General features: G+C 35.3%; 4 protein-coding genes across 4 annotated transcripts; 2 read left to right on the top strand and 2 right to left on the bottom strand.

Annotated features, from left to right (window-relative positions):
* Positions 1-1,359: 1,359 nt before the first annotated feature.
* LOC116108319 (homeobox-leucine zipper protein ATHB-40-like) lies at positions 1,360-2,878 on the bottom strand. Its single transcript, XM_031394571.1, has 3 exons — positions 2,763-2,878; positions 2,360-2,667; positions 1,360-1,602 (listed from the first exon to the last, which is right to left on the bottom strand). The coding sequence occupies exons 1-3, from the start codon at positions 2,860-2,862 to the stop codon at positions 1,360-1,362; spliced, it is 651 nt and encodes a 216-aa protein (XP_031250431.1). The 5' UTR covers positions 2,863-2,878.
* Positions 2,879-3,892: 1,014 nt separating this feature from the next.
* Positions 3,893-4,459, bottom strand: LOC116108190 (homeobox-leucine zipper protein ATHB-40-like). Its single transcript, XM_031394462.1, has 2 exons — positions 4,344-4,459; positions 3,893-4,248 (listed from the first exon to the last, which is right to left on the bottom strand). The coding sequence occupies exons 1-2, from the start codon at positions 4,441-4,443 to the stop codon at positions 3,911-3,913; spliced, it is 438 nt and encodes a 145-aa protein (XP_031250322.1). The 5' UTR covers positions 4,444-4,459; the 3' UTR covers positions 3,893-3,910.
* Positions 4,460-18,582: 14,123 nt separating this feature from the next.
* LOC116108398 (probable NAD(P)H dehydrogenase (quinone) FQR1-like 2) lies at positions 18,583-21,308 on the top strand. The gene is made up of 2 exons (XM_031394654.1): positions 18,583-19,296; positions 20,813-21,308. Exons 1-2 carry the CDS (start codon positions 18,734-18,736, stop codon positions 21,039-21,041), a joined length of 792 nt encoding a protein of 263 aa, XP_031250514.1. The 5' UTR covers positions 18,583-18,733; the 3' UTR covers positions 21,042-21,308.
* Positions 21,309-21,846: 538 nt separating this feature from the next.
* On the top strand, positions 21,847-24,588 carry LOC116108387 (probable NAD(P)H dehydrogenase (quinone) FQR1-like 2). Its single transcript, XM_031394643.1, has 2 exons — positions 21,847-22,576; positions 24,093-24,588. The coding sequence occupies exons 1-2, from the start codon at positions 22,014-22,016 to the stop codon at positions 24,319-24,321; spliced, it is 792 nt and encodes a 263-aa protein (XP_031250503.1). The 5' UTR covers positions 21,847-22,013; the 3' UTR covers positions 24,322-24,588.
* The last annotated feature ends 821 nt before the right edge of the window (positions 24,589-25,409 follow it).

Below are 25,409 nucleotides of genomic sequence, written 5' to 3'. Positions count from 1 at the left end.
GAATGAAATAATGATTCCTATATTTGTTTGTAATATAAAATTACTAATAAGAATTAAGGTCATACTTACTTTCACCATTGCGCATCACTCAACAACAATTCGTCGCTCGTTTGTACGTCACATGTTGACGCTATCGTAGACAACTCCCAACAATAGCAATTGTCACCAAAACAACATAAAAATACTCTAATTTAAAGATATTAAAATTTAAATATATTTATTAAAATATGAACTTTGTACTCAGAGTAAGGACATATAAAAAAAATCATATTTAAAGTGAGAAATTTCTTAATAATGAATGGATGTTTGAAGAAATGGCGATTCCTTTTATAATTAATGAGATGTTCTACTCATGAGATCATAATGTGTAGCATATTAATCACCACTGCATAATCTGATGATAAAAAAACAAAAAGAGGTTTTATGAGCTCCTGAGTTCGACTCCTTCAAGACACTAATAGGGGTGGCCACTAGCCACTGAAGTTTTTACTCGATCGATAGTTTTAGGCACCATAAAATTAATTGAGGTGCACGCAAACTGGCTTATACACCTCCCGTGAAAAAAAAAAAAAAAAAAAGTGTAGCATATTCAAGGATATAATTAAAGAATATGATTCCAACAATACTATGCTGACGTCAAATAATATGTAACTAAACTTTAAGCACATAAGTCTTTGATTATCAATTGAGATTCTGGTACCAATTTTCAAGTTTATACTGCAGCCCAATGTCACTTTCTTTGTGCTACGTTATCTTAAGTTGATAGGTAGGCTCTTTTGGAAAAAAAGTTTGACTCTAATTGACTGGTGGGAGATTTTTCGAAAGGAGTCTATATTATAAATATTTTATGTAAAGATTTGCTCAAAGTTTCTGTGCAGGGTGCCCAAGATACAAGATGATATTTATTTGGAGAAGAAAGAGAATATTACAAAATAACTTTTAAGATAAGGGGTATATGCAAAATTTCCTTAAATAAGTGTTTCTTATCCTATATTATTAGGTTAAAAATTGTAATGGATGTCCTCTTTTCATACTTGTTTATAGCAATGGTGGGGTTATATATTTTTATTATATATGCTCAGTCATTATCAGTCAATATCTTTAAATATGTATATTCCTTTTCACATGAGAAATCATGTTCTTATACTTTTAAATAAATAAATTAAAAATAAACATCGATATTACATTTACACCACAACAACTACTAGTTTCCATTCATACGACAAGTTTTTGTAGTTAAGTACATAGAGTGAAAGGCGCACAGCAGTGATATAATTACATAGGATAGTCATTAATTATCTACACTAGACTACTTAAAGCATTCTAATAAACATATAACTAATGCATCATTGCTTTGGCTTAATCAAACAATAGGACATAATCAAAGCCGTCATTGTAGTCGCTTGATGCGCTTTCAGGTGGCACATAGAAAATATCGTCGTATGTTTCAACGCCAAATTCCCTAAATAATGGAGAGTTCGCTGTTTCCATTGAGACTGTACTTGCTAGCGGACTGTTGCTTGATATTGCATCATTGGGATGCTCGGTCAACTCTTGGATCCTTGCCTGAGCTTCAGAGAGTTCCTGTCTCAGCATCAACACCTGCAATTCAAGTTACATTAGGCTTTCATATGTTAAAAGGCCCAAATCCAACAACCCTTTAAAAAAATATTCATATATGTGTACGGACGTTGTGGACTGTCAAATGAGGTGGCAGTATTCTGTCCCTTTGTCAATTCTTTTTGAATAGATAGATTAACGAATAACGAAACAGCATGGCATGGCTTTCTTCGAGCCCAGAGCTCATTCTCATTTCAAATAAAAATGGCAGGCAGGCATTTGGTCCTTTTTTTTTAATGGTTATGACTTAAGAGGCTTTAAGTCAGTGTCATTTTCTTTTAAATAACTCCACCAGTCATCAATTACGGAACGAAGCAAGCAGCTACCACCAACTACCATATATTCTTCAGAAATAATATATTAGTTTCATGTTGAGTAAGAATGTGAAATCATGTGTTAAATGGGAAAAAAAAAATACCCGGTTAATTTAAGACGGACCACTTTAATACACAAAGAAAAACGTGAATTACATATCCGGGTCCGTAATATCTTGAGTTAAGTAATATATGGTTTCATATAATATCTTGAGTTATCCGGGTCCAACTAATCAACACGTGGCAGTTACTCTGAAATGCAGTTCTCCCTGTTTGGATCGCGAGAAAGAAGAGGCCGGCCAACTCAACATGGGAATAAGTTTGATGGGTTGTATTTATTTTTCAAGAACATAAACTCAAGGTTACCAAAGCTTGATAAAATTAGAAATAGAAATTTAACATGAAAACTGAAGAGAGAAGTATACCTCATACTCGAGGCGTAATTTATCTAACATGATGCTGTCATGAGAAGTCTGTATTTGTGTAAGTTTTTCTTCAATCTTCTTGGTCTTCCAACGGGCCCGACGGTTCTGAAACCAAATAGCAACTTGTCGAGGGTCAAGATTCAGCTGGGAAGCCAGTTCTTCCTTGCGGTCCGTTTCCAGCTTCTGGTCGTTCACAAAACTTTCCTCCAGAAGAAGCAGTTGCTCAGCAGTGAGCTTCCTCTTCTTAGAAAGGCTACTTTCACCTCCTTTGTTCTTACGGCGTCTTCGTCGTTGTTTTACTTCTCCACCTAAACATGAACAAAAGTTTAAGGACAAACACATAACAATCAACGTAAAAGTATGCAAAAAATGATGAAAAGTGATTCTTCTTTAGGCTACTAACCTTGTTGTGAAACCACAAATGTATCAGATACAGCATCAGGGTAGAAAGATGAAAGAGGGAACATGGTTTCGGTCTTGGGATTCACGGACGTGTCCATCATCCACTTCTTTTGTTCTCTCACTTTTTGCTGTCTCTCTAAAACTCTCTCTCAAACTCGGTAATGTTATCAACTAAAGAAGTTGGTGATTTGGGAGTGAGGAGATGCTCTCAATTTATACTCAATTTCAGTATGACTTATGGAGTTCAGTTGTTCTATGAAGAGCTTGGAGTAAGTAGACTTGGTGTTTAGATAAATTTCAACTATGCCACTCAGAATTTCAATCATATTGTAAGACAATAGTTGTCACTATTCTTAATTGTTTGATTAGCCCGAGACATTTACTATGTCAAATGTATATGGTAGAATACGTGAAATTCTTCATAAACCGTTACACGTCTTTTCAATTGAATTTCAGTATTTTATTCTATACAAGTTGAATTAAAAAAAAAAAAAGTGTATTTACAACTTGTTTTACTTTTAATCTTTTAATTAATTACCATATTGGGTTTGGATTATTAGTGTATTATAAGTACTCACAAATTGATTAGAATCACAATTTTATAAGTTAAAGAGTGAACCACCACTGAGTGACCTGATGGTAAAAAAATAAAGGGATCTAACATGAGTTTTTAAGTTCGAGTCCTTATAGACATTAATAGGGATAACTATTGAGGAGATTTACCCAGTCGTCAATTTCAAGGTCTTGAAGAACTAGTTGAAGTGTGCGCAAACTGATCCGAACACCATCTATTAAAAACAAAATAAAAGAGTTAAGGGGTGAATTGGAAAATAAAACACAATTTTTTTTTGCTTCCTCTCACTTGCTAATCCACAGCATATCACAGTAAGTAGGTTAGTAGGGACTAGGAGTACTGGATTAGGCTTTCCTAATTAAGTAATTAATAAAGGATAAGAGGGCATTGTGGTATGAACAAGACCACACAAATTTGTAGGTTAAGTTTCTTTTAGTTTAAATGGTTGGGTTGGGATCCCAAACCTGACCACCTTGANGCCAACTCAACATGGGAATAAGTTTGATGGGTTGTATTTATTTTTCAAGAACATAAACTCAAGGTTACCAAAGCTTGATAAAATTAGAAATAGAAATTTAACATGAAAACTGAAGAGAGAAGTATACCTCATACTCGAGGCGTAATTTATCTAACATGATGCTGTCATGAGAAGTCTGTATTTGTGTAAGTTTTTCTTCAATCTTCTTGGTCTTCCAACGGGCCCGACGGTTCTGAAACCAAATAGCAACTTGTCGAGGGTCAAGATTCAGCTGGGAAGCCAGTTCTTCCTTGCGGTCCGTTTCCAGCTTCTGGTCGTTCACAAAACTTTCCTCCAGAAGAAGCAGTTGCTCAGCAGTGAGCTTCCTCTTCTTAGAAAGGCTACTTTCACCTCCTTTGTTCTTACGGCGTCTTCGTCGTTGTTTTACTTCTCCACCTAAACATGAACAAAAGTTTAAGGACAAACACATAACAATCAACGTAAAAGTATGCAAAAAATGATGAAAAGTGATTCTTCTTTAGGCTACTAACCTTGTTGTGAAACCACAAATGTATCAGATACAGCATCAGGGTAGAAAGATGAAAGAGGGAACATGGTTTCGGTCTTGGGATTCACGGACGTGTCCATCATCCACTTCTTTTGTTCTCTCACTTTTTGCTGTCTCTCTAAAACTCTCTCTCAAACTCGGTAATGTTATCAACTAAAGAAGTTGGTGATTTGGGAGTGAGGAGATGCTCTCAATTTATACTCAATTTCAGTATGACTTATGGAGTTCAGTTGTTCTATGAAGAGCTTGGAGTAAGTAGACTTGGTGTTTAGATAAATTTCAACTATGCCACTCAGAATTTCAATCATATTGTAAGACAATAGTTGTCACTATTCTTAATTGTTTGATTAGCCCGAGACATTTACTATGTCAAATGTATATGGTAGAATACGTGAAATTCTTCATAAACCGTTACACGTCTTTTCAATTGAATTTCAGTATTTTATTCTATACAAGTTGAATTAAAAAAAAAAAAAGTGTATTTACAACTTGTTTTACTTTTAATCTTTTAATTAATTACCATATTGGGTTTGGATTATTAGTGTATTATAAGTACTCACAAATTGATTAGAATCACAATTTTATAAGTTAAAGAGTGAACCACCACTGAGTGACCTGATGGTAAAAAAATAAAGGGATCTAACATGAGTTTTTAAGTTCGAGTCCTTATAGACATTAATAGGGATAACTATTGAGGAGATTTACCCAGTCGTCAATTTCAAGGTCTTGAAGAACTAGTTGAAGTGTGCGCAAACTGATCCGAACACCATCTATTAAAAACAAAATAAAAGAGTTAAGGGGTGAATTGGAAAATAAAACACAATTTTTTTTTGCTTCCTCTCACTTGCTAATCCACAGCATATCACAGTAAGTAGGCTAGTAGGGACTAGGAGTACTGGATTAGGCTTTCCTAATTAAGTAATTAATAAAGGATAAGAGGGCATTGTGGTATGAACAAGACCACACAAATTTGTAGGTTAAGTTTATTTTAGTTTAAATGGTTGGGTTGGGATCCCAAACCTGACCACCTTGAAGTTAATAAACAAATTAGTACGGTTGGCCTCTGGATTTGGACATCTTAGTCACTTTTGTTGTTCAATTAGGTGGTATTCTCCACCTTTCTATATCTCTAATTAAAAGCCAAGCCACTGATCTCTTCTCTTCTCTTTAGCTTAGCCTGCGGCTTCAACCCAGTAGCTCATTCGTGGCTCGAGATGCTGAAAAACCTAAAATTTCCACAGTTATGTTTAGGGTGTGTTTGGGCACTTTTACCATCAAAAACTACTTTTGTAGTCCACATAAACACCCAAATGGTTGGGGGACCGAATCTCTCTCTTGATCTCATATTGTTATTAAAATGGAGGGAGAGGAGAATAGAGAAAGATTATAAACCCATTAATCTTATTAATTAAGGTTGGTGAGAGCATTTCGAGGGTCTTCGAGATGTCGTCATTGTTGACGTTTTGTTTATCACTTGGGAGAACCCCTTTTTAGGTGCAATGTCTGCTAAACTGCAAACTCAGATCATTTCTACTGTCTCATTGTGTCTGTCTATATAAATCTGCTTGAGCTAATATTTGAATTTTGTACTATGAGTTAAAAGACTTTTGTAAAATATAACCATATCTGATCTTTCCTTTTCATGATAAGTACAATTTTTATGCTTATAAGATGACTTCTAAAATCGTCATCCTGTGAATATTAATTAACTGATTGGATAGGAGCATGTATCTGACGCCTAAAATTAGACCCGTTTGCTTGATACATTAATAACGGTTCCACATCCACACACAGTTACTTAACAGAATGTTTGATTTTAAGTTGGAATCAACCAATTCATCGTTTAGGCAAAAAACTTCGGTGTGAAGACAGTTTCTTTTTTGGTTAAAACTTAAAAAGTTAGTAGGTGATGCCAAATTATTTGTGGTGGACATGAAGTCTGCAATAAAATGGTAAAAGTAGCTAGGCAACAAAGAACACCTATAATATTGTTAAGATTGTGGAGTCAAATTCAATCCAAATTAGAATTAAATTAGGACATGAGTTTTCCTAATTTATGTTTAAGTAGAATTGTTTTTTCTTTTAGGAATAAGATTATAATTGTATTAGGAATTAAAATATAATTCATATTAGGATATGTCTCATGTATTACCTATATAAAGGGGTTAAATGCTAGAGTTAAAGAACAAAAATTAAATAAAAGGCAAAACCACAATTAGAGAGTGAAAGCCACCGAATAGGGTTTAGTGAGTGAGGCAATTTGTGAGGCTTGTGAGAGATTCTTATAATTTCTTTTCTTCTTCTTCATAGTGAAATTCCGCAATGGCAAAGTGGACATAACTCTCATACGGAGAGTAAACTACTATAAATCTTGTGTTTGTGTGTGTGGTTATTTTGTGTCCTTTGTTTGCACTATTTTTTTCGCTTTCAGGGATTTATGATTTGCTAGTATTCAATTAAATCCCCCCTAACAACTGGTATCAGAGCAAGGTTTGAGGAAGAAAGTGATGGTTGGAGAAGAAGGAGGATTTGCACATGGGATCAACAAGTTTGATGGAACAGATTATGCATTCTGGAAGATGTAGATTAAAGATCATCTGTATGGCAGAAAATTATATCTACCTCTCTTAGGAGCAAAAACTAAAAAGATGTCAGATGAAGATTTGACACTCCTTGATAGACAAGTATTAGGAGTCATTCGGTTGACATTGACCAAGAACGTGGCAAGTAACGTGGTGAAGGAAACAACCACAACAGGGTTGATAAAGATCTTGTCTGATATGTATGACAGGCCTTCTGCGAATAACAAGGTACATCTTATGAAAAAATTATTTAATTTTAAGATGCGAGAAGGTTCTTCCGTGATAGAGCATATGAATGATTTTAATACAATTATCAATCAACTGTCGTTTGCAAAAATTGATTTTGAGGAAGAAGTTTTTGTCCTACTTCTTATGGCCTTCCTACCAAATAGTTGGGAGCCTATGAGAGCAGCAATTAGTAATTCAACAGGTAATGTGAAATTAAAGTTCACATATGTTAGAGACAAAATTCTCACAGAGGAGGGTCGCAGGAAAGATTTGGGTGAGATAACATCGAATGCTTTGAATGTTGAAACAAGAGGCAAAGGCTACGATAGAAATTCAAACCGAGGCAGGGGAAGATCAAAATCAGGGAACAGAAGAAGCAAGTCTAGGTTTGGAAAAAAAAGTTGAGTGCTGGAATTGTGACAATAAATGCCACATACATAGGAATTGCAAAGCACCAAAGAAAGAGGAAAACAACGATAATGACGCTGCCAATGCTGTAACTGAGGAGGTACAAGATGCTTTACTTTTATCTATTGATAATTCTATTGACTCTTGGGTTTTAGATTTAGGAGTTTCATTTCATACCACTGCATACCGTGAAATTCTAGAAAATTATATGGCTGGAAATGATGGAAAGGTATACCTAGTAGATGGAGAGCCTTTGGATATTGTAGGTATAGGTGATGTTAGGTTGAAGATGATAAACGAATCTGTGTGAAAAATCCAGAAAGTAAGGCATGTACCAAAATTGATGTGCAATCTAATATCAGTTGAGTAACTTGACGATGAAGGGCATAGTGTGTCCTTTCTAGGCGGTGTATGGAAAGTTACTAAAGGAGCTATGGTGGTTGCTCGTGGAAATAAAACTGAAACTCTTTACATGACTTCTAGTTGCAGAAATTCAATTGCAGTCGTAGATGCTAGTATTACCTCGAGTTTATGGCATTGTAGACTTGGGCATATGAGCGTGAAAGGAATGAAGGAGGTTCAATTAAAGGGAAAAGTACCAGAGTTGAAGTCGATTGATCACAATTTGTGTGAAGGTTGAATCTTTGGCAAACAGAAAAGAGTAAGGGGGTGTTTGTCTAAACTTATGAAAATTAGCTTATAAGCAACATGTGCTTATAAGCTAATTTTAGCTTATAAGCATTTGAAATTTTAAGCAATTACGTGTTTGGTTAAAGTACTTATAAGTGACTGATAAGTAGTTGATGTGTTTGGCAAAATGTGGCTTATAAGTATAGTTTATTATAAAATGACTAAAAAGGGTACTACATTAAACAAAGGTATATTATGAAATTTTAAAATTAAACAAGGATAATGTGGTAATATACTTGGTCAAACTAGCTTATAAGCAAAAAAAAAAAGTACCTCCCCCCAACTTATTTTTTTTTTCTTATAAGCTCAAAAAAAGTTATAAACAAACAGATCAGCTTAATTTTAAAGCTTATAAGCTAGTTTGACCACCTTATAAGCTTAGACAAATACCCCATAAGTTTTCCCAAAGTAGAAAGGGAACCAAAGGCAAAGAAGTTGGAGTTGGTTCATACATATGTGTGGGGACTCGCTCTTGTGTCATCCCTTGGAGGCCCAAAGAACTATGTGACGTTCATTGATGATGCGAGCAGAAAGGTATGGGTTTATTTTTTGAAATATAAATCTGATGTTTTTTTATATTTTTAAAAAGTGGAGAGCCATGGTTGAAAATGAGACAAACCTAAGGGTGAAGTGCTTGTGATCCGATAATGGGGGAGAGTATATTGATCAAAGGTTCAAAGAATATTGTGCTAATAATGGGATCAAGATGAAGAAGATCATTCATGCAACTCCTCAACAGAATGGTGTCGCTGACAGGATGAACAAAACCCTAAATGAGCGTGCAAGAAGCATGAGATTTCATGCTGGACTACCATAGACATTTTGGGTTGAGGCAATTACTACTGTAGCCTACATGCTCAATAGCGAACTCTCTGTACCGCTAAATTGCAAGATCCCAGAAGAAGTTTGGAGCGGCAAAGAGGTAAATTATTATTTCTTAAGACTGTTTGATTGTTTAGTATATGTTCACATTGACTCTACTCTTAGAAGTAAGCTTAATGTTAAATCTAACAAATGTTTTTTCATTGGTTATGGTGATGCCGAGTTTGGTTATCGTTTCTGGGATGACCAAAACCGTAAGATTATAAGGAGTAGAGATGTCATATCTAATGAAGAAGTGATGTACATGGATAGACTCAACATGAAGTTAGAATATCCAAACATTGAAGTGAAGAAGTAAGAGGTAGTTCCTTTAAAAGACTTCTCAAGGAATGACATGCAAGACAATGACCAGGAAGATCAAGATAATATAGCTCCAGAAGTTGAACCACAAACGCTCGTGTTTGAACCTAGAAGATCTTCCAAGACTTTAAGACCACCATAGAGGTACTCCCCTTTGTTGAATTATATTTTACTAACTAGTAGTGGTGAACCAGAGTGTTACATGCAAGTTGATGAGTCAATTAAGTGGGAGCTAGCTATGAAGGATGAGATGAACTCATTATTTACAAATCAAATCTGGCAATTGACAAATCTACCACAAGGGAAGAAGGCATTGCAAAACAAGTGGGTTTATCGGGTAAAAGATGAACATGATGGCAGCAAACGATATAAAGCAAGACTGGTTGTGAAAGGATTCTAGTAGAAAGAAGGCATTGATTACACTGAAATTTTCTCTCCAGTTGTCAAGTTGACTACAATAAGAATAGTATTTGGGTTAGTGGCAAAAGAAGACCTTCAACTTGAATAGTTAGATGTAAAGATGAAGTTTCTTCATGAAGAAATGGATGAAGAAACTTATATGCAGCAGCCATAGGGTTTTAAAGTACAAGGAAATGAGAGAATGGTGTGCAAATTTTAAAAGAGCCTACATGGGCTAAAACAGACTCCTAGACAGTGGTACAAGAAGTTTGATAGGTTCATGTGTAGTAACGGTTTCCTAAGATGCCAAGTAAACCATTGCTGTTATTTCAAGAAACTTGGTAACTCTTATATCATCCTATTATTATATGTAAATGATATGTTGATTGCAGGGGCTTGTAAACAGGAAATAGACAAGCTAAAAAGACAATTGTCAAAGGAGTTTGCTATGAAGGATTTGGGAGTTTCAAAACAAATCCTTGGTATGAGGATTACTAGAGACAAAGTCAAAGGTTTCTTGAAGCTAGTACAAGAAGAGTATGTGAAGAAAGTACTCAATAGGTTCAACATGGATGGAGCAAAGCTAGTAGGTACTCCTCTGGCTAGTCACTTTAAACTATCCACAGATTGATCACCTACAACAGAGCATAAGTGAGACTACAAGGCAAAGGTACCCTATGCATTAACGATTGGTAGTCTTATGTATGTTATGGTGTGTACAAGGCCAGACATAGCACATACAGTGAGAGTTGTGAGTAGGTACATGAGCAATCCAAGAAAGCAACATTGGGAAGCAGTAAAGTGGATTCTTAGATATTTGAAAGGTACTAAAGATTTAGCATTATGCTTTAGGAAGTCAGACTTAGTGCTACAAGGTTATGCGGATGCTGATATGGCTGGTGACATTGATAACCGCAAGAGTACCACAGGTTATGTCTTTATGTTAGGTGGTACATCGATCAGTTGGGTTTCAAAGTTACAGAAGATTGTTGCTCTTTCTACTACAAAGACAAAATATGTTGCTATGACAGAAGCTAGTAAGGAGCTAATATAGTTACAACGGTTTCTAGAAGAATTGGGACAGAATTATGAGAAGAGCGCTTTGTATTGTGATAGTCAAAGTGCAATTCACCTGGCAAAGAACTCAATCTACTGTGCTAGGACAAAGCACATAAAAGTTCGATACCATTTTATACACTTAATTTTGAAAGAAGGAGTTATAGCTCTCGAGAAGATTGAAGAGAGTAAAAATGCAGCTGATATGTTTACGAAGGTGATTACCATTGAGAAACTGAAGTTGTGTACGACTTCTGTTGGGCTTCTTGCTTGAAAAAATAGAAGTTGATGCTGCTGCTGATGGAAGTAAAGAATTGAAGGCATGTTGAATTAGTCTCCAAGTGGGAGATTGTTGAGCCAAATTCAATCCAAATTGGATAAGGACATGAGTTTTTCTAATTTGTGTTTAAGTAGAATTATTTTTCTTTTAGGAATATAATTAGGAACAAGATTAAAATTGTATTAGGAATTAAAATATAATTCCTATTAGGATATGTGATTTGAATCCTGTTAAGAATAGTGTTCCATGTATTATCTATATAAAGGGGTTAATTAAGTGCTAGAGTTAGAGAACACAAATTGAATTGAAGGCAAAACCACAATTAAAGAGTGAGAGCCACCAAATAGGGTTCAGTGAGTGAGCCAATTTGTGAGGCTTGTGAGAAGAAACAAAAGATACTCCACTTTCCCCTTTCTTCAATGATCTGATGTTAGTAATTAGCCGGTGTACATCATATCCAACTAGATTGGAGAACGAATTGAACTATCGGTTTTACAAATTCAGTTCCATTTAACATAGAATATATATATTATAACAGGGCTTAACCAGTTTATTAAGTTACCTGAATGTATCCCTCGCTCAAAAACTGAGTTGATTTGGTGATCACATTTCAATCGTTCATTAGAAAGCTTACTTACGGGCAGGCTGCAGCATTAATAGCTTGCAGAATCAAGTCATTTCATATATGTATATAATAGAGGCTAAACTTAGTAATCCAAGGCAACACCTAAACAATTATCCTAAGTTTACCAAATCGTTTTGGCTTTGATGACTTGAGTTGACTTGGAAATATCGCAAAGTAGTACAGAGTTGTTAGAGCCGGGGTAGTAATATGGCTCAAACTTAAGCCAAATAAAAGATGAATCAATGCATAGAGAGAATGACAAAGTCTTCTTGCATTCCAAGCAAAAGGCACATGGGAGCAACCAATCAACTCCCACGCGTGTCATTTCCTTATTTTTTGATAATCGGGACCACATATCCTATCCTTCCACGTGTTAAATTCTAATACAGTTTTTTTCCTGAATTAGCTCTAGATTAACACAGTACCACTCCAATGGTAGTCTCCACACACTACAGTTCTACGAACCTTTTCATTTTGCTCTGTTCAGTGTTCAGCACCTTATCTTGCCCTTATTGTAATGTCATCTTTTTTTTCTTCAGAAATTTACAGTGCTACAAAGTACAAAGTATGCATGAATCTTATCTGATCTTCAATAATCGGCATTTCATTCACATGCTGATGACAGACTTTTATTGGCCTCCGGACTTTCCTTCACCCAACTCATTGGATAGGATAGAATAGATACGTTATAGAGAGGTTAAGATGTCGCCGAGTCCCTTTTATTGTCCTCGTTTCCTAATCTGTTAAAGGTTTGACTGGTTGAAACAGGAGGTTAATTGGTCGAAATAAGTAAAATCTTATCTTGATAAGTGGAACTTTTTTCTGATGTAAATATATCAAAGTTGTGACCAACTGTCAATGCTCAATGGTTTCTTTAAAGTTTGTCAATGAGGACAAGAAAAAGCATTCATTGGGTTTGAAACTCGTAATGTTAAATATTTGATTAACACCCAATAGAGAAGAGACGCATCTACCTTGAATATTTCTTCTATTGCGAAGGAGATGGAGTTATCTAGAAGAATGGGTAATCTCTAAATCAAGTTGGTGTGTTATTCTAAGCAACAAAGTAAGGGTAAGCCCTAGATTTAGGGTTTAGTTTACTAGGGTTAATTTGGATTAAAGTAAAGACAAAGGTGAGTTAAGAGGGGATAAGGATGAAAGGAAAGCAGGAAGAGATTGAGATAGTCCAAGTTCCTAAGCAGCTGGCAGTTCAAGTTAATTGTGTTTTACTTTTTGTTTAAATTATTGAATTAAGAAACATGGAGTAAAGCTAGCTCTAGGGTTTTGAAGAAGATGCGCATGGTATGGTAGGGATTCTTTTGTATGCTTTTGAGTTGTTTTATGATTTCAATAAAACTTTTTTCTTTCTTTCTTTTTAATTGACTTAAAAAATTCAAACCCCCTTAAGGCTTAAACAATTGGGTGTCATGTTTCTCCCGACACATCCACCCTTTGTTTCCCATCTTCCAACTCTAAATTAGATGCTAAACAGCTATTAGCAATTAGATTTCTTAGTCTTTTTGTGATTTGGCTAATCACAACTAATCCCTTTATTTAGTAAACTTAACCAATCCCTAAACATGTTACACTATTAATTTGCCAACAAAATCACTACTCATTTCATTCCCTTTTCAAGAGACTAATACAATGGTCCCCCTACTCTTTGCATATTATTTAATCAAAGACATTTCTCTATTTTATAGATTATTATTGTGGGATGTTTTACAAAATAAATATAAAAAATTTATATTTATATTTATAAGATTACAAAGACTGTATTTAATAATAATGAAAATGAGTAGATGACTTTTTCTCATCCAAATAATGGTTTAATGACACTTTCTCACTTACAGACTTTTAAAATACCATTTTATTACCCAAATTTATATTTTGTTTCCGATTCTGACATCGTTGCGACCCCACATCACTATTATTCTCTTCCCCAATCATCATTCACCAAAACCCCTCAAATCCTACTTTCGTTGACCCCGCCAATCGCCTGCAATCTAGTGATTAGGGTTTGTGCAGCCATCTCTCCCAAGTTAAATTTCAATCATTCTCAACCACAAAATCTAACATTTTACTACCAAAAGACTTATCGGTCTCCCCCTTTTGAAAGCCCTAACAGCATAGACTAAGCTTGCTCTTTGTTCGCCGCCGAAATATAAATTTGGACAGTAAAATGGTATTTTAAAAGTTTATGGGTGGAAAAGTGTTATTAAGCCATTATTTGGGTGAGAAAAAATCCTTAACTCTAATGAAAATATATATAGATTCTAATCTCTCCCAGAACAACATGAAAGTGAAAGGATGTCGAAATCGGAAAAAAGTTTATGAAAATGTTGTGGTTTCTATAAATGTATGTATTTTAAAAAATTAAAATTTGTATGCCTTTCTTTTTTAAATAAATTACCACTATTTTTAATTTTTACATTTTAGAACACAAGACAAGTTCTGAATGCTTACCAGACTAAGCACGCACCTCTTTAAACTGCAAAAAAAAAATGAAAACGATAGGGCACTTAGAGATAACTCACTAATGGTGTACTATGTTTTAATTAATTGGGATTAATTTAATTTGTATGGTGCATAATGATGTGGAAAGGGGGAAACTAAACGTACTTAATTATTAAATAACTATATGGAACAAAGACAACTAATCACAGTGAGATTAACTATATAGTAGTCATATTGTACCATATTATTATAATTCGGATCATGAATGTATCAATATAAACCAATAAAGTCACATGAAAGATTCTAGTATTCTACTAGTGACTTTGTGCACCAATAACTTAAGCAAAAAAAAGACCCATAATGTTGATGTCTTATTACCTTATCATAGTTTACTTTCATAACATATAAATAGATACTAACTTTTAAGTGTATAGAATTTGACAATAAAATCTTCGTTCATGAATTGGAAAGATTTTCCTTGTCTACATTTTGGGGACCTTTTGGTCCCAAGTAAATTTTTACGCATTTTTTTTTTAATCATTGAGAGTATTTAGACCAATTTGTACAAATCTCAACTAATTCTTTTGAACCCTAGAAATGTCGATCGAATAAAAATCCCAACGTCTACCCCTATTAGTATCTTAGGGGATTCGAACTCAGAAGTTCATAAAACTTATTTTTACTCTTATACAATAAGACCAATTAATAATAGTTAAATGTTTTACACTTTGACCACATGTACTTGTTGAACCTTTTTTTTTTACCCAACTTTCGATATATTGTTTTCATTGGGTCACCCTCATTCGTAATATCGACCATCCATTGCGTACTTTAGATAATTTCCTGTTTAAGTCAACATTGTTTATGTTATACATATATCCATACAATTTTCTTTCCATGTTTCCCTCCTCACGTACTAGATATTTCTTTAGGCTTTGCCATTTCAACCGAGTAACCTCTTACTCTATCAATATATTAAACAAAGACTATTTTTTACCTTAAGGCCTTCAACATCCCTTGAATTACGCCTTAATTTGGGGCATTATCTTAGATTCTTTGTGTAATATATTGAAGCTCTGAATTCAATATGTTGGGATGGGCTTCACTAATTGTGTAGACAACAGGAGAGCGCGTGGTGGCGCGTGTATAGTCAAACATGAAGATTGAAGGGATAGATAAAGTTAATCAATTAACCTTACCCATATCTTACCTATTGGTGAAAAAGATGTTGGGTCAACTATTAAAAAAGAAAACCAGAAAGACTAAAGAGAAAGAGAAAGAGAGAGAGAGAGATTAGGTAGCCATTGGAAGGCTAACACCAAGCTTTGTCACTTTCAGTAAAGGTAATTAAAGTCCACACAGAAAAAAATGAGTAAGATTATTCCCCCACACACTTAAAAGCAAGAAATCTCGGCAACAGCTCAGTTTATATCTTTGAATAGTCAGTTAAAATAATATAGAAAGATTCTAAACTTAATTAAAAACCCTAATCAAAAGCATAATTTTATGATTAAACATGATAAACAGTACTCAACGTGTATGGTGGACAAGTGGGTATGTGGCAGGTTAACCATGGTCCTTTAATCCCATTTCCTATTCCATTTCCATACACTCTCTTTTTAGGGATTCCAAGCTGTCTTTTTAATTTCTTTGCTAATTTTCTCTTAATAAAGCTTAACCCACATGCATATGATCCCCACTCACTCATTAATGGCTCTTTCTTAGGGTTTCAATCTTGGGTTAACACGTGTTGAGATTGTAGGTACGGATTCTCGCAGCATTAACGGGTGTCTAGATTGATCTCTCACCCTCAGGTGTCCAAGATCCAAAGACATTGGTGGTATCTGCTGGCAACTTTTGGATTAAATTAATCTTTTTTCTTTTTTAATTATATTGGAAATGGTATGGATTCTATGGGCGACGGAAAGTATTCAATTTACATATAAATTTTTTAACTAAAAAATCACTTCTCCTCAACAACTCAACTTTTAAGTGTCACATCCTTAACGTTTTGGGTATGGATGCACCGTGCTGGTACCACTCCTTTAAGTCAATTACTGGATTGGCCTCTCAATCCCTGAATTAAACTTATCATTGGGTTGGTGTGTAGAAAGGCAAAAATTAAGGATCTGAACACTGTTCTCAAAACCATTACGGTGGTAGGAGTTTAGGCCCATCCAACTCTTTGGGCTTTTCGGCCACAAAATAGATGGGCTGTGTCACATTGGAATTAGAATATCGGGCTTATCTGTTCTGGCTCAGTTTGGCCTTAAATTTCTCTTCTTAGAAATTAGAGGTGGGCAAGGACCGGACCCAATCGGTCCTAGGTCTGGGCCCAATGGGTCTGATCCCAAATTGGGACTCAGCCCATTTTGGTTGGAACTGGTCTTGGGCTTATGAAATTTTTAAGAGCCTGAATGGTCCCTAAGACTGGTCATGAGCTCATAGGACCGGTCTTATGGGCCTGGAAAATTTTGAATTTTTTTTAATTATTTTTATAAAATTTTATTTTAGCTCTTATATTTATCATCTATTTCGAATAAAATAGGAGGTTTTAGATGTTTATTAGGGGCTTAAACAAAATTGGACAGGGAGTTTGGGATCGGGCCTAGAATCGATCCCTGGCTTGGGACTTAAAGGAGGGACCGACCCTAGGCCCGGGCCCTCTTCCATGGGCCTGTTCTGGTTTTGGAACCGGTCCTAGGCTCAGTTCCCAAATTCCCACCTCTACTAGTAATCTTCTCCTTTTCCAAGGCCATAGAAAGAGTGGGCCAAAGAATTTTGTTGAAGGTGAATTAAATACAACTTTAATAGGTAAAAATAGGTTTGAGAAACCGATAAAGTGAAGGATATATAGAAGAAGGTTTGTTCTCATATAGCCAAAACAATTTGCGCTAATCATGGAATTATTGACGTAATTAATTAACTCATATAGCAGAAACTGAGTTGAGTTTGGAAAATCTCATTTAACGTATATGGATGGGCCCCAATGCCATTTAAAATGAGCCCAATATATGAAGCAGACAAGGGCCGAAGAGGCAGTGACTCATTCCATTTTTGCATTAGTGGCAATGTTGTTGGTGGCGGTGCGATGTGGATGGTAATGGTGGGCAACCAAATTTTCTGCCGTCTTCGCTTTTCTGAAGCTGGAGTCAATACTATAATTAAGTGCAACTTTAATCATTGCCTTTTTAGTCGTCTAAACTTTAGAAATTCCCTCTTAAATCTCCTATAATATAACACATTAATTATTATTAAGAGACTCTTTTAAGATTACTTTTGCTTGTATTCATTATCCAAATGCAGTGGATTGATTCACTACAAAATCTTTTTCATCTCCACTCACAGATTCAATTAATAACTAATAATATCTATAATATAATATAACAATAAAAATAATATATGTTCATCTATATTCTATACTTTAATGTTTTGGGCCCAATTTTCTTTCTCTTGGGAATGGCCTCAGTCCACGCACTTCTCTAGAGTCTAGACTATAGCTTATAGCGAGTCCAAAATTCAGATTTGAAGGAACCCTTTTATCCCAAGCTAAGTAACCCCTTCTTCTTATCACTTAATCACCAAACTTAAATCTCCTTAATCACCAAAGTTTTAGAGATTTTATTGAGCAAAAGAACTTTTTCCCACTCAAATAATAGTTGAATGACACTTTGCCACTCACAAACTTTTAAAATACTATTTTATTATCCAAATTTATATTTCGTTTTCGATTCCAACATTATTGCGACCTTATACCATCATCATTTTCTTCCTTGATCATTACTCACCAAAACCGCTTAAACTCTACTCCTGTCGATTTCGCCAATCGTTGACAATCGAATGAGTAGGGTTTGCACAATCGTCCATCCCAAGTCAAATTTTGATCAATTTTAACCACCAAAATCTAACATTTAACCACCAAGAAACTCATTAGCCTTCTCTTTTCAGAAGCCCCAATAACTTGAATCGAGGTTATTCTTTGTTTATCGCTAGAATATAAATTTGTATAGTAAAATAATATTTAATGTCATTAAGTCATGTTTGGGTGGAAAGAAAAGTCGTTAACTTGATTTTATTATACTATAATATCACCTGTAAATTAAATTAATTAGAGTTAGATGTCCCTATACACTGAATCTCCAATTTTAATAATTATTTATAATCAATAAATTGCTCATAAAGCACACAATTGTAAGACTAAGAGTGAATGAGTCATAACCAAGCACGACATCGTTTAAAAACCTAAAACCAGGCGGCACGTGCGGTGTTATGAACTGTCATACGTATATTAACCTGCATTTCTCAGCAACTTATCTGTCTTGAAAGATCCCATACCAAACCTTAAAAACAAAAACCTCTTTAAATTAATCGTCTGACTTCATCAACTACAATTGCCTCCATTCTCTCCAAATCCTGCTCCACCGTTAGGTTCTCATTGTCCTCATTAAGGAATCACCTAATCATTGATGGGGAAAGGTGGAGGCTGTGTACCAAGCAAGAAGAAAAAACACCCCTCTGCCCTTGCCAGTAATTCCCAAGCCGACCATGCTGACGCCCCTCCGCCGGTTCCAATCCCCGAACAATCCTCCGAAATTCAGGCCAACGACACCATCACAACAACAACAACAATAGTTCAACCAGAAGTCGCCAAATTGAAGATATTTATTGTGTTATATTCTATGTATGGCCATGTGGAGGGACTGGCCAAGAGGATGAAGAAAGGCGTCGACGGTGTGGAGGGTGTGGAAGGATTGCTTTTTCGGGTGCCCGAAACGTTGACGAGAGAGGTGTTGGAGAGCATGAAAGCCCCGCCGAAAGATGAATCCATTCCGGAGATTTCGGCGGCGGAGCTGGTTGAGGCGGACGGGTTTTTGTTTGGGTTTCCAACGAGGTATGGGTGCATGGCGGCCCAAATGAAAGCGTTTTTTGACTCCACTGGCCAGTTGTGGAAGGAAGGAAAACTTGTGGGAAAACCGGCCGGTTTTTTTGTGAGTACCGGTACTCAAGGCGGCGGCCAGGAAACCACCGCGTAAGTCTAGCTGCCCGATCATCTCTGTTATTATTAATCAGGAACTTTATGCAAAATGAGATGTTACATTTATAACATTGACATTTACATTGAAGGTGGACGTTATCTATCTTACTGTGTTTAGTATGTCTCTTATCGTTATCATTATTTCGTTTGGAATTGAATTAGTTTATTTGGTGGTGCTTTAACTATAACCTTTATGACTGCAAACAAGAACAGCAAGAACAATTTAGAGAAAATCTTGCTTTCAGTTTGTTGATTATGTGGATGTAATGTTAGGAAGCCTACAAATTTAAATCAAGAACTAATAAATTAGCTGTTGAAATTAATTTGGGATTTCAATGGCTTTTTGAGTTTGTGGCACTGGGATTTCCAAGAGCAGAGAGCAGGAAAATGGAATTTAGAAACATGACTTATAGTCTGGAGGTGACTTTTGAAGTTATGTAGAATAGCCTCATTAAAGATCTTAAGAGTTAATCATGAATTTGAAGTGTTAGGAGATTCTAATTGAGCAGAGATTTCGCTCTTCTATTATGGAGTACTGACGAAAGGAGTCTCATGAAATGTATTGTCAAGCTCCACTGTGAGTTTTGAAAGAAAAAATGTGAGTAATTTATTGGAATTATAATTCATGTATCTATGATCAACCTAATTGTTTGCCAGCATCTGTATCCTTCCTATGTCGAAACTTTTAACTGTTGTGATAAATTACTTGTAGCTTGACAGTAGATTAATAACCAAGAAAATGGATCATTTTGTTATTGGTACAGCATTTATAAACTCAATGGTAGAAATTGTTTTTGTTATTGCTCAACAATATTTTTATTAATTTACAGCTGCTCACTTTGACTTATTGAAGCTGTATATTCAACACGTGTGTGAAGACATTGTAGGTACTAATGCATGCTTGTGAAATTATGATGATAGTTAAAAATTTAAAGTATCAAACCATGAATTAACCGAGCAATTGGGAGCAATGAAAGAAATAGTTCAATCTCTGGTTTGTGGTACACAAAATAAACCAAGCTGTTTCACAAAATATATGTTCTTGAACCAAGAACCACTTGAGCACCAAGAAGAATGTAGAAGTAAAGAAATCTCTGGAAAAATGTTTAATTTGCTGAACATTTTGCTTTCTTCATTCTTTATCAACAATTTAAAGAATACTGAACTTGTTCTGTAGATTGTTCACTTCATCTCCAGTTTACTGATCCATCGTTTTACAACAAGCAATAAGTAAAAGGTATATCCGTAGAAGTGCATTTGTGTAGTTGTCAGATAACAGAAGTTTGTTTATCTTAATCCATGTGAAGTGCATGTATTCTGTTTGGAAGTTGTTATGCTTCTAGTTTGTTGTTTTGGTTTAGCATTCCATCTTTGGTTCTTATAAGTCATGGTCTTAGGAATGGAGATTGTTTTGTGAGCTTGATATGAGGTTGTGTTTTCTTTCCCAAAATAATAATAAATAGTTATCAACAGTTTTCGCTACTGTGTTTCATGTTTATGTTTGGTCCAGTTGGACTGCAATCACCCAGTTGGCTCACCATGGAATGCTCTTTGTTCCGATTGGTTACACATTTGGAGCTGGTATGTTCAAGATGGAGTCTATTCGAGGGGGTTCTCCATATGGTGCTGGAGTTTTTGCCGGTGATGGCACAAGAGAGCCAAGTGAAACAGAGCTGGCACTTGCCGAACATCAGGGCAAGTATATGGCTGCAGTAGTCAAGAGGCTTTGCCAGGCTTGATGCATGTCCTCTCCTTTATGTTTGTTCGTTCATTTGTGTTTGTTTGCTTGTTTTATGATTGTTTCCCACCCACATTTTTTATTCTATTTCTGTTTCTGTTCCTCTTCCCGTTTAGAAGATGTAAATGGTATGAAATTCTTCTTTCTTCGTCTCCCCAAATAAAATGTTAATTTGTGAGACGTCGGCTTTCTGTATATTTTCATTTGATAACTTGTAATTTATAGAGATTTGATGTGATGTAATAAAATTTCATTTTTGTTTCTACTCGTTCAAGCGGCTATGCCTTCATTTTCACTTAACAATCTTTAATCATTTCTATGCCTGCCAGATTCAGTATTTTATTACCTGTGCTTTCAAGATATAATGACATACAGTATCAGTATATGGATAATATTAACTCCTTGGAGAAAGACATCTTAACATTCATTTTTTATATATATATATATATATATTAACTAAGTTGTTGGAACCAATTTGTATGCATTTTAATTAATTTTTGGAGTTATTAAACACTACAAGCCTAATATTCATGCTTGGAGCCCATTGAACATCCTATAATTCTGTAAGCTTAATGTTTCAAGTATGTCGTAAATGTGATAAATAGTTCTATGATAGTTTGAACTCAAAAAAACTAATAAAAGGAACAAATCTTCTTGATCACTAGACAATGGATAAATTGCTCATAAAGCACACAATTGTAAGACTAAGAGTGAATGAGTCATAACCAAGCACGACATCGTTTAAAAGCCTAAAACCAGGCGGCACGTGCGGTGTTATGAACTGTCATACGTATATTAACCTGCATTTCTCAGCAACTTATCTGTCTTGAAAGATCCCATACCAAACCTTAAAAACAAAAACCTCTTTAAATTAATCGTCTGACTTCATCAACTACAATTGCCTCCATTCTCTCCAAATCCTGCTCCACCGTTAGGTTCTCATTGTCCTCATTAAGGAATCACCTAATCATTGATGGGGAAAGGTGGAGGCTGTGTACCAAGCAAGAAGAAAAAACACCCCTCTGCCCTTGCCAGTAATTCCCAAGCCGACCATGCTGACGCCCCTCCGCCGGTTCCAATCCCCGAACAATCCTCCGAAATTCAGGCCAACGACACCATCACAACAACAACAACAATAGTTCAACCAGAAGTCGCCAAATTGAAGATATTTATTGTGTTATATTCTATGTATGGCCATGTGGAGGGACTGGCCAAGAGGATGAAGAAAGGCGTCGACGGTGTGGAGGGTGTGGAAGGATTGCTTTTTCGGGTGCCCGAAACGTTGACGAGAGAGGTGTTGGAGAGCATGAAAGCCCCGCCGAAAGATGAATCCATTCCGGAGATTTCGGCGGCGGAGCTGGTTGAGGCGGACGGGTTTTTGTTTGGGTTTCCAACGAGGTATGGGTGCATGGCGGCCCAAATGAAAGCGTTTTTTGACTCCACTGGCCAGTTGTGGAAGGAAGGAAAACTTGTGGGAAAACCGGCCGGTTTTTTTGTGAGTACCGGTACTCAAGGCGGCGGCCAGGAAACCACCGCGTAAGTCTAGCTGCCCGATCATCTCTGTTATTATTAATCAGGAACTTTATGCAAAATGAGATGTTACATTTATAACATTGACATTTACATTGAAGGTGGACGTTATCTATCTTACTGTGTTTAGTATGTCTCTTATCGTTATCATTATTTCGTTTGGAATTGAATTAGTTTATTTGGTGGTGCTTTAACTATAACCTTTATGACTGCAAACAAGAACAGCAAGAACAATTTAGAGAAAATCTTGCTTTCAGTTTGTTGATTATGTGGATGTAATGTTAGGAAGCCTACAAATTTAAATCAAGAACTAATAAATTAGCTGTTGAAATTAATTTGGGATTTCAATGGCTTTTTGAGTTTGTGGCACTGGGATTTCCAAGAGCAGAGAGCAGGAAAATGGAATTTAGAAACATGACTTATAGTCTGGAGGTGACTTTTGAAGTTATGTAGAATAGCCTCATTAAAGATCTTAAGAGTTAATCATGAATTTGAAGTGTTAGGAGATTCTAATTGAGCAGAGATTTCGCTCTTCTATTATGGAGTACTGACGAAAGGAGTCTCATGAAATGTATTGTCAAGCTCCACTGTGAGTTTTGAAAGAAAAAATGTGAGTAATTTATTGGAATTATAATTCATGTATCTATGATCAACCTAATTGTTTGCCAGCATCTGTATCCTTCCTATGTCGAAACTTTTAACTGTTGTGATAAATTACTTGTAGCTTGACAGTAGATTAATAACCAAGAAAATGGATCATTTTGTTATTGGTACAGCATTTATAAACTCAATGGTAGAAATTGTTTTTGTTATTGCTCAACAATATTTTTATTAATTTACAGCTGCTCACTTTGACTTATTGAAGCTGTATATTCAACACGTGTGTGAAGACATTGTAGGTACTAATGCATGCTTGTGAAATTATGATGATAGTTAAAAATTTAAAGTATCAAACCATGAATTAACCGAGCAATTGGGAGCAATGAAAGAAATAGTTCAATCTCTGGTTTGTGGTACACAAAATAAACCAAGCTGTTTCACAAAATATATGTTCTTGAACCAAGAACCACTTGAGCACCAAGAAGAATGTAGAAGTAAAGAAATCTCTGGAAAAATGTTTAATTTGCTGAACATTTTGCTTTCTTCATTCTTTATCAACAATTTAAAGAATACTGAACTTGTTCTGTAGATTGTTCACTTCATCTCCAGTTTACTGATCCATCGTTTTACAACAAGCAATAAGTAAAAGGTATATCCGTAGAAGTGCATTTGTGTAGTTGTCAGATAACAGAAGTTTGTTTATCTTAATCCATGTGAAGTGCATGTATTCTGTTTGGAAGTTGTTATGCTTCTAGTTTGTTGTTTTGGTTTAGCATTCCATCTTTGGTTCTTATAAGTCATGGTCTTAGGAATGGAGATTGTTTTGTGAGCTTGATATGAGGTTGTGTTTTCTTTCCCAAAATAATAATAAATAGTTATCAACAGTTTTCGCTACTGTGTTTCATGTTTATGTTTGGTCCAGTTGGACTGCAATCACCCAGTTGGCTCACCATGGAATGCTCTTTGTTCCGATTGGTTACACATTTGGAGCTGGTATGTTCAAGATGGAGTCTATTCGAGGGGGTTCTCCATATGGTGCTGGAGTTTTTGCCGGTGATGGCACAAGAGAGCCAAGTGAAACAGAGCTGGCACTTGCCGAACATCAGGGCAAGTATATGGCTGCAGTAGTCAAGAGGCTTTGCCAGGCTTGATGCATGTCCTCTCCTTTATGTTTGTTCGTTCATTTGTGTTTGTTTGCTTGTTTTATGATTGTTTCCCACCCACATTTTTTATTCTATTTCTGTTTCTGTTCCTCTTCCCGTTTAGAAGATGTAAATGGTATGAAATTCTTCTTTCTTCGTCTCCCCAAATAAAATGTTAATTTGTGAGACGTCGGCTTTCTGTATATTTTCATTTGATAACTTGTAATTTATAGAGATTTGATGTGATGTAATAAAATTTCATTTTTGTTTCTACTCGTTCAAGCGGCTATGCCTTCATTTTCACTTAACAATCTTTAATCATTTCTAGGCCTGCCAGATTCAGTATTTTATTACCTGTGCTTTCAAGATATAATGACATACAGTATCAGTATATGGATAATATTAACTCCTTGGAGAAAGACATCTTAACATTCATTTTATATATATATATATTTTAACTAAGTAGTTGGAACCAATTTATGCGCATTTTAATTAATTTTTGGGGTTTATTGAACCTTACAAGCCTAATATTCATGTTTAGAGTTTATTGAACATCCTATAGCTCTATAAGCTTAATGTTTCAAGTATGTCATGAATGTGATAAATAGTCTTATGATGGTTTGAACTAAAAAAGCAAATAAAAAAGCTAACAAAAGGAACAGATCTTCTTAATCACTAGACAATTTCTAGGGTTAATGACTTAATGCTGATTTAATATTGCATTCAGATGATCAGACGAATCCCTTGGGGTCAATGACTTAATGCTGATTTAATATTGCATTCAGAAATCAGAATTATACACACGATGATTCGAGTGGAACATGTTCTCTTATATTGCGCCACCACCGTGTTCCATTTTATTCTAAGAATCATTCTGACAGAAGTATCCTAAGCTAGCAGTGTCAAAACAGAGTAAATTCTGATTATTTTTCCACCCACCATCTTCTTCAGTAAATCAATTATGTTCTTTACTAAACTTAAATCAAGATTTTAGTTTATGAAATCCGAATCCGGCTTCTGTACATGTACACATATAATATAAGAATTCTTACATAAGTTATTGATTTAAATTATCAAATTTTATGAAAATTTAAATC

The sequence above is a fragment of the Pistacia vera genome, unplaced genomic scaffold (assembly GCF_008641045.1).
Source record: "Pistacia vera cultivar Batoury unplaced genomic scaffold, PisVer_v2 Contig1176, whole genome shotgun sequence".
NCBI classification, from domain to species: Eukaryota; Viridiplantae; Streptophyta; class Magnoliopsida; order Sapindales; family Anacardiaceae; genus Pistacia; species Pistacia vera.
Note: the sequence above shows the minus strand (reverse complement) of the source record. Positions and strands in the feature narration are given on the sequence as shown.

Excerpts from the sequence above, each read along its gene's own strand:
- LOC116108319 (XM_031394571.1), bottom strand. The coding sequence starts at position 2,862 with ATGATGGACACGTCCGTGAATCCCAAGACCGAAACCATGTTCCCTCTT. Across the intron at positions 2,668-2,762 it reads ATTTGTGGTTTCACAACAAG|GTGGAGAAGTAAAACAACGA; the intron begins GTTAGTAGCCTA and ends GTTCATGTTTAG. Across the intron at positions 1,603-2,359 it reads AATTACGCCTCGAGTATGAG|GTGTTGATGCTGAGACAGGA; the intron begins GTATACTTCTCT and ends CTTGAATTGCAG.
- LOC116108398 (XM_031394654.1), top strand. The coding sequence starts at position 18,734 with ATGGGGAAAGGTGGAGGCTGTGTACCAAGCAAGAAGAAAAAACACCCC. Across the intron at positions 19,297-20,812 it reads GGCGGCCAGGAAACCACCGC|TTGGACTGCAATCACCCAGT; the intron begins GTAAGTCTAGCT and ends TGTTTGGTCCAG.
- LOC116108190 (XM_031394462.1), bottom strand. The coding sequence starts at position 4,443 with ATGATGGACACGTCCGTGAATCCCAAGACCGAAACCATGTTCCCTCTT. Across the intron at positions 4,249-4,343 it reads ATTTGTGGTTTCACAACAAG|GTGGAGAAGTAAAACAACGA; the intron begins GTTAGTAGCCTA and ends GTTCATGTTTAG.
- LOC116108387 (XM_031394643.1), top strand. The coding sequence starts at position 22,014 with ATGGGGAAAGGTGGAGGCTGTGTACCAAGCAAGAAGAAAAAACACCCC. Across the intron at positions 22,577-24,092 it reads GGCGGCCAGGAAACCACCGC|TTGGACTGCAATCACCCAGT; the intron begins GTAAGTCTAGCT and ends TGTTTGGTCCAG.